The following is a 13022-nucleotide window of genomic DNA, read 5'->3' as shown; positions in this document are numbered from 1 at the left end:
GAGGAAAATAAAACCAGGAGATCAAACAAAGGACTTGTCTCAAGCCATAGGATCAGCTAGTGGTATATCCCACACTAAAATCCTTGTCTTCAGAATCTGAGTTATTTCCGTTCCGGTCTGTTTGCAGTAACTATTATTGGGTTTGTTATTTTTTGTGAATATAAACATACATACCAAGTAAGGGAGGGAGCTGGCATTTAAAGCACTGGCTGCTTGCCTGACCTTGACATCCTCAGCTTGCTCTTTTACAGTGACCACCTCATTCACAAAATTTCCTTTTCTGATCTACCACTGAAAACACCCAGTACACAGGCTCCAGTTGAAGAACAGCAGTGAGGGTGACCCATGCCTTCTAGACTTGAACCTGAACGAAGGGAGCCAGTATCTATGGTGAGTAACAGTCTGTTACTGAGTGCTCAAGGTCACTCCACCTAAGATGATAACACAAGACAAAGGAAGGGGCCTTGGATAAGGGGGGACGTGAAGGGAGCTTCAGAGTCTTGAGTTTGGCCAGTGAGATACCAAGCACAGGCTGGGCAGAGGGAGGAGGAGCAGAGTGGCTACTGTTTCCAGCGACGGCGACCACATCAATAATGTCCTGCTCACATGTGCAGAGTCCTTGAGGATCACTCTGCACAATGACTCCAGAGCCACCTCTTGTAACTCGAGGGAGTAAACAAGGCAGACTTATTATCACTTAGGCAGACAACATCCAGCAGATGCGTGGAGACTGGAAGTGACTTGCTCAAGTTCATAGAGCCAGGTGGGCAGGGTCTGCAGCAAGAAACCAAGCTTTCCAGAAGCATAAGGTCAATATCCACCCAGGATATGTAACTAAATGGACAAAAAATACTAATAAAAAAGAAAGAAGGAATGTGGGAAATTTGTGGAATATATGCTCAATGGAATATTACTAACTATAAAAAAAATGAAATAGTGGCTTTGGGAACCAAATGGATAGATCTTAAGGTAGTTACGCTGGTGAAATAAATCAGAAAGGGGAACAACAGATACCGGATGGTTTCGCTCATTGGAAGAATATATTATTTGGTTATTTACCATTTATCAAGGAAAACAAACTGGCAAAGCAGGGCAAAAATAAGTATGAGACTGTGGAAAATATACTGGAGCTGGGGGTGGTGAGGGGGCTAGAAAGGAAAGGTAGAGCTACAGTACAGTGTAAGAGAAGTATGTGCACACATGGAGGTATGAAGCTGTACTCCCCCAGATGACATAGTTATGTAAATGACTGGCAATTCAATTAAATTTGAGACAAAAAAAGAGAAGAAGGAACATGGCAGGGGGTGGAGGGGGTCTTCATTTATTCTTTCTACTTTGAACAAGTGCTCTTCTTCCACTTAAAACCTATTTATGGTTATTTCCTGAGGTTTCAAAGTGACTGCTGAAAACAAATTGTAGCTATACAAACATCTTTCCATTTCAGGAGAACTACCTATGTCTCCAGAGCTGGGTTTAATCCAGTTAGTGGATTGCATTTTCCCCTTACATAAAATTCTGGATCTGTTACATAAATTTCTCATGAACTTATGCTGAAAGGAATAGAATTAGGAAATGTATTCTAGAGAAACGTAGAGGTTCTGAGACGCCAGAGCGGTCTTTAGGACATCAACTAGAATACCTGATTTCTTAATCTTTGGGAGGAAAGGCATGAGAGAAATAATTCAAGTACCGATATTCATAGTAAAAGCTGTATTTATCTTTATATAGACTCATGGAATTTACACACAGAATCATATAACAAAAACACCTTAAGAAGTGTGAATAGGGGAGGGGAGAGATGGAAACTATAGATTTGGGTTCCTTTTGTTTTATTTGCCCAGGGAGGCATAACATTTGAAACTTACAACTTTTATACAAATTTTTGAGAAAGAAATTCAGAAACTCTATCTCAAATGAAGTGTTTTAGCAAGGGACAGGAATAAAACAGAGTCACAATGAATAACAAACCCATTTTAACTGAATTTCTTTTTTTTTATTTTATTTTTTATTTTATTTTATTTTTATTTTATTTTATTTTATTTTTTAAATAGAGGCATGTTTTATTTGTTTGTTTGTTTGTTGTTTTGTTTATACAAGCACTGGGTATAGTCAGAAGCGCGGGAGGGTGAGAGAATTCACCAGAGCCAGAGCGGGGAGCAGAGCAGGCAGAAGGACCGAAGTACACTGCTGAGGGGAGCAGCGGGCCTCAGGAGAGGTCTGCGCGCCATGTGGGACCCTCCTCCGGTGGCCGGGGAGCAGCCAGGGATCGAACCAGCACTGCAGAGGCTGCGGGCAGCTTCGCAACCCAGCGCTCAACCGCTGTGCCACCGGGGAGGCCCTTAACTGAATTTCTTAATGAATGAGCATGTATCAAGCAGACTATTTAGCCCTATCAAGTGAATAAAGTTCTCAGAATGAATGTCTTTTAATCTAATCAACCAATAGTAACTCAAGACATTTTAAAATAAGTACTTTGTTAGGTGCCAGAATTAGATGGGAGGCATGTTGCCCTCTGAGTGAGCATGGATATTTTTTCACTTAGAACCCAATTCTGCTATTAAATAGTGAAACTGACAGGAAATTCCCAGCCCACACTTCTCACTAACTACTAAGGAATTCTGAAAACCCAAATATATGAATCATATTTCTTCCTCCCCAGCTCACCTATTTCTCATTTCTATTAGATAGTAGGATTGGCACAATTACCTGTGGATGTGCATGAACAGAGATAACTGAGCACAAGAGTTGTGTTTTAGCAAGAAGAAACATCTACCTCCTTTATACTCTCAATTCCTACAAAAAATCTCATTTCCCAGTACTTATTATCTCATATCTTTCACCACTCACCAATTTCCAGAAAGAACATATTAAGGAACTAAGCCATGCAAATGCAGTATCTCATCCATCAAACTTGTTATATCCACCACTAACCAATCAATTGACCAGAACCAGAGAGTGCTTTCGATACAAGATTATCGATGTAGGCCAAAGGGCTTAAAAGAACATGTCTGGCCTCCCAAGTTTGTGATTTAAGAACTTACAGATTACTCTCTCCCCAATTAAACATAAAGAGATCAAAAGATCACTTGCATTACATGGCAGGATGCCCATGGACCAGATGATGGATTCAGCAGTAAGGGTTCCTGGAGTCCAGAAGGAAGCATTAGGGGTTGTTGTTTATAGTAGACACATTATAAAGAAGAAAGAATTTAAACTAGGCCTTGAAGGATGGGCAGGCAGGGAGAAATCATGTGCTTGTCCACCCCAGGGGGTGGTAATTGCTACTGCTGCAATCCATTATGGGAAACAATAGCCCTGGATAAAAATGAAATATCTTACATTAAATCTTAGAAGTTACGCTAGAAAGAGCTGCTGCTTACCCTTTTTAGAATTTAAGGTCCAGAGTTGGGTATTTCCATAACTTATCAAGACTGGCCTTTGAGAGTTAAAACCAACAGAGAAAAACAAAGAGAATCCACACATAACTGAACAAAAACCTAGATAACAAAGCCACAAAAGAGAAAGATAATGGTTCCCAGCCAGAGTCTATAACCACACTGAACTCGTTCACATGGAATGAGAGCACACACATCCATCTCAGGGAATCCTGCTTGCCGTGGGACCTGGGAGAAGCTTCCAGAATGACGCCTCTGGGACACCTATCCTCCAGGTGTCCAGGCAGGGGGAGACAGTTCATAAACAGTGTTTGTGCACTGCAATGTCAAGGAAGGAGCTTCTTAAAGTGGAGACAAGTACAAGCCTGCCGCCGACCGACATGGAGCACTCTGGGTCTGTTGCAAGATGGCCACCCCACGCAGTCACGGTCTGAGCATTAAATGCTAAAGCCTCCTTATCTTGACCATACTGCGTGTATCCAGCGTGGAGAGAACACACTGGTTCCTGGAAAATGGCCCACCCAAGTGGCTACCTTATTAGTTTTCTGAGGTCAAATCAATGTTTGTGAGAAACAGTACTGAGTTGGTAGGGAAAAGAAGTTGGTCTTGGGGCTCTCGAACATGACTCAGATGCTGGTGTCTGTGTGGGGTGCTGTGGCAGGCTGGCCAAGGTGATGCCATCTCACAGGAGCCACACATGGCTGGCTGGGCATTGAGACACTGGCCTGTTCCTACTCACTGGGACACACCACACACAGAGGCGAAGAGCAGGTCCCACAGGATCCTTGCTGATAAATTGCCGCGAGTAACTGTACTGCTGGGTAAGAGTGCTGTGAGCAATCATGGCTCCTGCACTTAGTACGGAATATAAGAGTTTGTCATCATCCCTATTACTCTGCAATCCACCTGCTTGTCAGCAGAGCAAAGACTGACGGAATGATTACATCCACTTCCTCTATCACCCCCTATCTCCAGTGACCCGGTTCCTCGGAAATGGGAACTGCTGGTTATCAGTCATTGTGGGGTCCTGGCGTTATGCACCCCACTCCATACTGAGAGTGACAAGGGGCCAGCACCTCGCAGCATAACAGACAGGCTAGGGACCCAGGAACCACGAGGCCAGCACCCAGCCTGGGGAAACTTACCACGTAGAGCTTGCGCCAGATGACAGCCCATTCTCGCAGCGTGGACGTGAGCTCCTGCACCAGCGGCAGCTCCCCAGGAATCACTGTCTCGTTCTGCCTAGAGAGAAGCAGACAGAGGCTCCCTTTACTCAGGGTGGATCCTTTCCTCCTGGAGTCTGTTCCCCAAGCTCCAAGATGGGGATGGGTTGGCTGAGTTGAAATCAAGTAAAACTTGTCCGCTGGGGTCACTCTGGGTGGTCACTCTCAGATACTTACATCTAAGTATCTGAGACAAGAAAAGGAACTCAATGCCACAGGTCTCAAAATGAACCCACTTTCTGCCATGAAACTGGCTGGAGTTCAGCCTTGATCTCCTCATTTCTCTAAGGGAGTCAGGCAGGTGTCAGTGACTTGCAGGGAGGAAGCGAAATCCTGTATGTTAGCTGGTTCTGCCCAGCAGCTAACATTAGGGAATTCAGGTGAAGAAGCAGGAATGGCATGAGGGTCCTGAGGTTTGTGATTGCACACAGGACCAGTTGTGAGGGTGGAGGGGGTGCCCACTTCTAGAATCTTACCCAGTTTTCTTCTCATCAGCTACTTCACAGAACAGAAAATGTTTATGTACCCAAGTCCTTACTTACTCATGGAAGATTTATAACAAGGCAGGCTTGACATTTATTTACATAAATCCTCTCTGGTATTTTTATGATTAGCGAAAGGAAAAAAAGAAGAAATAAAAGCAAGCAAATGAATGGGGATTCGTGGTAAGCTTGCAAGACGCATTCAGTGAAAACAGAAGATGCCCGGTTAAATTTGAATTTCAGGTAGATTAAAATAATTTTTTGGTATGTCTCATGAAATATCCAGGACATACTGAAAAAAATTACTTGCTGTGGGCCTCCCCAGTGGCGCAGCGGTTGAACGCTGGGTTGCGAGGGTGCCCGAAGCCTCTGCAGTGCCAGTTCGATCCCCGGCTGCTCCCCGGCCACCAGAGGAGGGTCCCGCATGGCGCGCAGACCTCTCCTGCCGCCCGCTGCTCCCCTCAGCAGTGTACTTCGGTCCTTCTGCCTGCTCTGCTCCCCGCTCTGGCTCTGGTGAATTCTCTCACCCTCCCGCGCTTCTGACTGTACCCAGTGCTTGTATAAATAAGTAAGTAAATAAGTAAATAAATAAATAAATAAATAAATCTTAAAAAAAAATTACTTGCTATTATTTGAATGTTTAACTTCACTGGGCATCTTGCATTTCACGTGACAACCCTAATTCATGAAAAAATGCCACCAATGTGCTGGTCATACTGGAGATAGCATAAGAATGACCCACGGAGAAGATTCTCCAGGAAAGCAGGACACCTGGTTTTCAGTCCTGATTTTGCTCCCCATGAGTTGTGTGAATTAGAGCATGTTTCCATCTCTTGGCTGTGAAATGAAGTGAAGACCTGATGATCGAGCAAGTTCTGCAGATTCTGAGTCTGCGTGACTCCATGAGCAGCCTGCTCTCTATCACCCCAGGTCTGCGGTTCTGCTCCCAGCTCTCACTCTCACCTCTTAATGCTTGCTACCGGCCAACTCAGTGGCCTTTCTCTCCCTTTGCAGGCCGAGTGCCTCGCCCTTCTTAGCTGCCACAGAGACAGCACTTGCCAGGACGAATGGCAAAATACATAAGAAATAGGCACATCCAAAACTTAGTGGAGTGTGTTGGCAGAGCACGTTCACACACATTATTTCATAATTTCACATCAAGTTCGTGACCAATATGGGGCCAGATTTGTTTCCTCTATTTGCAGAGGAAAAGTCTGAGGGGTACTGAGGCTGACATACTCGCCCGAGGTCCTGAGCTGGTAAGTACAGGATGTGGCTTGTTCATCTATCTCCCAGTGTGCCTAGACTGGGGACACTTGGGTCTAATCTGCACAAGAGCACCCAATACTCATTTGCACATGTGCACACATGGAGATCAGGCAGGGCAGGAGGGAGGGAAAAACTGATCACTACCTCTGTCATTGCTACTCTGCGGAAGGGGGCAGAGGAGGAATGATAACTAGAGAAAGGATTTACATCAGAAAAAAAAATTTTTTTTAATAGAGGCATGTTTTTATTCATTTATTTATTTGTTTGTTTGTTTGTTTTGTTTATACAAGCACTGGGTACAGTCAGAAGCGCGGGAGGGTGAGAGGATTCACCAGAGCCAGAGCGGGGAGCAGAGCAGGCAGAAGGACCAAAGTACACTGCTGAGGGGAGCAGCGGGCGGCAGGAGAGGTCTGTGCGCCATGTGGGACCCTCCTCTGGTGGCCGGGGAGCAGCCGGGGATTGAACCGGTGCCACGGAGGCTGCGGGCAGCTTCGCAACCCAGCGCTCAACCGCTGCGCCACCGGGGAGGCCCAGAAAAATTTTTTATTCATTTCTCATAATAAGAAGTGGAACTGAGGAGGTAAGTGAACTAGTAATGTACATAAGGTGTTCTTCAATGATAATTTTACATCTTTACCATTTTTTTAGGAGTCCTCTAGATTAGAACTCACCCTCGATCTTCCACAGTTGCCTCTTTCAAATGGATATATGTTTCAGGAAAAATGCCCTACAAAGAGAAGAAATTTGGTTACATAGCCATAAAAATCTCAGCCCAAAATAAGCAGCACAACAGGAGCAAGAAGGTACGGGGAAGAAAGCACACCTGAATCACTGCTCACCTGTACCACTGGGCTTGCCAGATGTCACTTACCTGCGCTGGCAATCAATGAAAGCCTAGCTAAAACACTGAGAAGACAGCAATTAAGCTGTGGGTTCAGAGAGTAGAGACAAATGCTTCCTAAGAGGACAGGCAACCATGGTTGGGTCAGTTGAGAGTCAGTGAGGAGTCAGCTGCTAAGAGCTCTGCAGATCCTCTATGCCACAGATGCTTCCCTTTAAGAGTTTCAGAGAATTCCTAGATGGAGGGCTATGTACTTAGTGACCACATAAAATTACAGTGATTTCCTACAGTAAATCTTCCTCAGCACTTTCACATAAACCAAATGCGCCCAGAATCAATTAGTACTAGTTATCTGATTATTTTCAGTACTTCTCGGTCTCAAATTGCTCTCTATTCGAAATCCCTATGAGGTGACAAGGTCCAAGGGAAATCGAAGTCCCAGAAAGGCTTAAGAGAAAGACAAAAGTCAGTCCACAGAAACTGAAAAACGGAAGACCTGATCAAATTGTTAACAGGAAGCAAGTCATGGATATGAAGTTTAGTAAATTCCAAGTGTTCCTGCTGATGTATGATGGGCTTGTCCATAAACAGAGAAACTGCCCTCTGGAAAAGGCACTTTGTTTTAGAGACCTGGTGTGCCAGGCCAGGGGGCGGGGGCAAGGATCCCATTTAATGGGCACTGTTGGCTCAATGGCTCTTAGCTCTATGCCTGCAAAAGTTGGGGTGACCCTATGGGCATTCTGTGTTTGGGTGGCTGACCACAACAGTGGAAGAGGGACACCCCAATGCCTGGAGGTCAAAGATGCAGTCTACCCAGAAACCTGTAATCAGAGACAGAAAACTAGTAAGCTTCACCATGCACTGTATTTAGCTGTACAGCACTCTTCTTTCTCCCTTTTAATCCTTTGCCAGTAGAACAGGAAACGACAAGAAAACTTGAGACTGAGCTGCTCCCAGCATGGGTGATGCTGGGTGGATCCTGACACTGCCTGAGTCAGAAGCAAAATGGCCATCCTTCCCCTCCAGGCAGGCAGAATCAAAAAAAGTACAGACCTCCCCCTCTGCTTTGAGAAAGGGGAGGCGTGGGGCGTGAGTGAGAAGCACTATGCCAGTCCTGGTACTGATAAGACCCAGAACACACACTGACGCAAGGCAACACTGATCTCATTTATCACGGAGTCAGGATTCAGTGCAATTATGGAAAACTGATCAAATTGTTCAAAACAAAAATTCGACATATTTATAATTCCTTTGGGGTCCGATTTCTGGAGCAGTGAATTGCTAAGGGTGCTTTTCTGTTTGCTAAGCTGAGGTAAATGTTTTGTTGGTTACTAGCTTTGTGGAAAAGCAGACTTGGGTGTCCAGAGCTCATCCTGAGAACATGATGCAGAGGGAAATAAGCCAGACATAAAATACCAGATGCTGTAGGGTTTCACTTGTATGAGGTAACTAGAGTAGTCAAATTGATAGACACAGAAAGTAGAATGATAGGTACTAGGGGTGGGGGTGGGGGATGAGGAATATTAGTTAGAGGGTAGTTAATGGGCAGAGCTTCAGTTGGGGATAATGAAACAGTTGGGGGTGGGGATGGCTGCAGTATCTGCTCTGCAGTGTGAATGTACTTAATGCCACTGAAATGTACATTTAAAACTAGGTAAAAATAGGGCCTCCCCGGTGGCGCAGCAGTTAAGCGCTGGGCTGCGAAGCTGTGCGCAGCCTCTGCAGCGCCGTTCGATCCCCAGCTGCTCCCGGGCCACTGGAGGAGGGTCCCGCATGGCGCACAGACCTCTCCTGCCGCCCGCTGCTCCCCTCAGCAGTGTGCTTCGGTCCTTCTGCCTGCTCTGCTCCCTGCTCTGGCTCTGGTGAATTCTCTCACCCTCCCGCACTTCTGACTGTACCCAGTGCTTGTATAAATAAATAAATCTTAAAAAAAATAAAAATAAAACTAGGTGAAAATAACTTCTACATTATGCATATTCCACAACATTCTAAAAAAAAGTCCATAATACATAAAAAAGCAGAGTGTTGGGTAGGGTTAATAAGATGAACGTAACATTCCCAAGGAATGTCTTTGCAGAGATTTTTTTCAAATCAAGATGGTAAAGGACCAATTAAAATTACATTAAAAATCTGACAACTGGCTTCTCCATAATAACTGGGATCTAAGACAGAAGCATTCCGGATTATAAATAGTGGCACTGAAGCAAGGAATTTTTATTGGTGTAAAGACATATTGGTTTTCTTATTAAGAGAATATTTACTTTGTGGTATTACTACTCTGTCATTTGTAAGCATCATCTTTCCAGGAGAGCAAATGTCCACTGACAATCATTGAATTGATCTGGTAAAGTAATTTTTCTTAGCTAATCTACACAGAGAAAATCAAAGTAAACGTGGGTAACAGATTTCTGATTTATAGCATATCTCCCCGTTTTGCTTTTCTGTTCTCAATGCAACCTACTCACTTGAGTTAAAAAATGAACAAATGATGTTCTAGTGATTGCCTTTATCCACCCTCCCACAATCCTGCCAGGATCAATAATTCGTTTCTGCAAAGCGCTTTGCTTCTTCAATTTGTAAAACCACAAGCTCATTTTATTACCACTCTAAATGGGTAGGTTTGCTAACAAGTGAAACCAAAAATTTCCATTAAAATAATAACCCTTTCAAGTAACTCTTCTCCAAAAGACTAGGAGATGAAAACAAAACAAAAAGACCAGCATTCAGAAAACATTTCAAATAGACTGGATCTTTTAATGAAGGGGTGTCCAAATTTAAGCATGACTCCTGACAACGGACTGAATTCCCTGTATTTTTCCTGGATCTACCCACAAAAAAAGTTTTTTTCCACTTAAAATCTACAAGTAAATGCACAGCCCCTGTTTATGCCATCATTTCAGTGAATTATAGCATTTCATTACCAAGAACTAAGAGAAGTTTTAACTGAAAGGGTGAGCTAAAAGCTTAAATAAGGTTTTTAAGAAAACGAATACAGAAAGAAGTCTTTTTACATTCAGAAGTTGTCCTTTAGATCCTAGTGGGGCGCCCCACCTATCCAATTTTCAAAGTAGACAACAATGGTATGGTACTGGCTGGAGGGATTCTGATGCCAGAAAACCACAGGATGCTCTAGACACCAAGGTCTTCTGTCCTCAAAAAGGACACTCACACACTGTAGACTCTCTGGAAAGGAAACTTGGTCTGAGACTTTCTTTCAACCCAACTGATGTTCACCAGTTAAAAATCAAGAATTTTGTTTTTTCTTGAACTTCAACAGATAGTAATTTCTGGTTTATGTTTTAAAATGAAGTTTTTCTAAATAAGGATTAAAAATTAGCTGACAGAGATATTCTCACCCTTTAATAAATTTAGAACTTCAAAATGATTAACTCCATGCTTTGAAATAACTACCACCTCCATCATTATGAGTAAAATAAACACAGATAGGGTAACCCCAAACCAAGCAGCAGGGGCGGCTTCTCAGTGGGCACTTGTATCTAGGCAAGGACCTCGAAAGAAAGGGGAGTCTTTGCCTTAATCTTCTCATGCTCTCCTTCATTCCAGAAACATCTGCCATTTTTAGCTCCCCTGGAACTAAATTAAAGTCCACAGCAACTAAACAAAAATAATTAAGCTGGTTAATGAAGTCATGTGGCCCAAGAATGTAAATATGGATAGAAAAATTCAGCATCAGAATTTGGGGGGGGTGATAAAAGACTAAAATGATGGGAGTTGATACTTGCATTACAAGCAAACACTCCTTTATTTAGGTAGATTACTGAATTCCCAAAGTTAACAAAGTGTGTGTGTGCACACATGCAGGTGTAAAGACTCAGTGTGACTTAATAGTCAACCAGGTAGAAAACTTGACCAGCACACTTCTGGTTTTTCAAGGCTTAGACCTGTAGAAAGGGATTTTTCTGGGTCCCAAGCTCTTTCATGAGGTGTGTACTAGGATTACTTCTGTCATGTTATGTTTCAAGGATAAAAACTTGGGTTATTCAGTACAAAACACAACAAAGCAAAAACAGACAATCATAAATCAGAGACGTCCTGCAGGAGAGGAGGTGGGAGAGGGATGAGAGGGAGGGAGGGAGGAGCACAGGGGACTGAGGTGATGGTGCACGGGTGCACTGGGGAAGGAAACTCTATGGGGACTACACCTGAGGGGGTGGGGGAAGCACATATTGTTTAAAAATGAACAGTGATGTAAAAAATTTTAAAAATTAATTAAAAAAAACTTGGGTTATTATTCTTTTTACTCACCTATTGATTCCAAAATGTTTCTTCACCCCTTTCCTAATTCTCTATTTTGCATATGAACTATGAGATAATTCAGCATATCAACTTTGCTCTTTCAAAAGAAAAGTGCTGACATACTAAGTCACCCAAAGGCAGTGTCAAAGCAACAGTGCTGCTCTCACCTAAAATAAACTGAGGGGGCCTCACCGGTGGCGCAGCGGTTGAGCGCTGGGTTGCGAAGCTGCCAGCAGCCTCTGCAGCGCCAGTTCGATCCCCGGCTGCTCCTGGGCCACCAGAGGAGGGTCCTACATGGCGCACAGACCTCTCCTGCCGCCCGCTGCTCCCCTCAGCAGTGTACTTCGGTCCTTCTGCCTGTTCTGCTCCCCGCTCTGGCTCTGGTGAATTCTCTCACCCTCCCGCGCTTCTGACTGTACCCAGTGCTTGTATAAATAAATAAATAAATCTTTTAAAAAAAATAAACTGAGGGGTATTAACATAATTGATATATTTTCTTTCGCTTGATTATTAGTGGCTCTGGCACTGGAGAATGGAATCCTTAGGGTCAGTGTTTTTCAAACTTTTTGATTATGATGAGATAAATTTTTACAGCCACTCAGTACGTACTCTATATAAAATATAATTAAAAACACACAAAAATATATTCACTTCCAAAAGTTTCATGAAACAATACTTACCATAGCTTTCCATTCTTTTTTCATTTTCGATTTTGTTTTTTGGGGGGGAAATACTGGTCCTTGCATGCTGTATTGATTTCATGATGTACTACCAGGGTTGTGGGTTCAAATTATTTGTTTGTTTGTTTTTTTAAGATTTATTTATTTATTTATACAAGCACTGCATACAGTCAGAAGTGCAGGAGGGTGAGAGAATTCACCAGAGTCAGAGCGGAGAGCAGAGCAGGCAGACTGATAAAGTACACTGCTGAGGGGAGCAGCAGGTGGCAGGAGAGGTCTGTGCGCCATGTGGGACCCTCACCCGGTGGCCGGGGATCGAACCGGAGCTGCAGAGGCTGCTGACAGCTTTGCAACCCAGTGCTCAACTGCTGCCGCCACCAGGGAGGCCAGTGACTCAATTTGAAACTACTCTAATATAATATAGAACAGTTTATAATATAGAACTGAAAGAAACTCCTACTGAAATAATTCTCCTAAAGCGTGAGTTGAAGCTTAATTAAGGGCTTTCCAAAAAAAATAGAGAAAAATTAAAAACACAAACCAGACTCTGATATTGAGAGCCTTACTAGGCACCCACCTATCCACTCTTCAAAGCAGACAAAGACACTGCCTAGACAGAATTTAATGCTAGGAAATCATAGGAGGCCTTTGCTTCTGCAAGGAAGGAAAGAATCAAGTGGAACTCAATGGAGAGGATAAGGGCAAAACAGGAGCCCCTCCCTGGAATAGAGATCCAGCTAGTGTTAGTGTCACTGCGTCACCATCCCGCTGAGCTTGAGAGACAAGGAGAAGCCACAGAGGCCCTCCCTGCTGTGTGAACTCACCCCTGGGCCATTACCCATGAGTTGGCTGATGGGATATATGGTCTTTGGGGT

The 13022-nt window shown here is 43.7% G+C and overlaps 1 protein-coding gene across 1 annotated transcript in view; it reads right to left on the bottom strand.

Moving 5' to 3' along the window:
• The window catches only part of DOCK5 (dedicator of cytokinesis 5), a gene marked incomplete at its 3' end in the record, with an annotated part of 171200 nt that overhangs the window by 96757 nt on the left and 61421 nt on the right, over positions 1–13022 (bottom strand). Inside the window, exons 4-5 of the mRNA XM_084246201.1 lie at positions 7041–7096; positions 4541–4637 (exon numbers count right to left, since the gene is read on the bottom strand). Of these exons, the coding sequence (XP_084102327.1) occupies positions 4541–4637; positions 7041–7096 (153 nt within the window). The remainder of the gene's footprint in view (positions 1–4540; positions 4638–7040; positions 7097–13022) is intronic.

The sequence above is a fragment of the Talpa europaea genome (assembly GCF_964194135.1).
Source record: "Talpa europaea genome assembly, chromosome: 10".
Taxonomy (NCBI): domain Eukaryota; kingdom Metazoa; phylum Chordata; class Mammalia; order Eulipotyphla; family Talpidae; genus Talpa; species Talpa europaea.
Note: the sequence above shows the minus strand (reverse complement) of the source record. Positions and strands in the feature narration are given on the sequence as shown.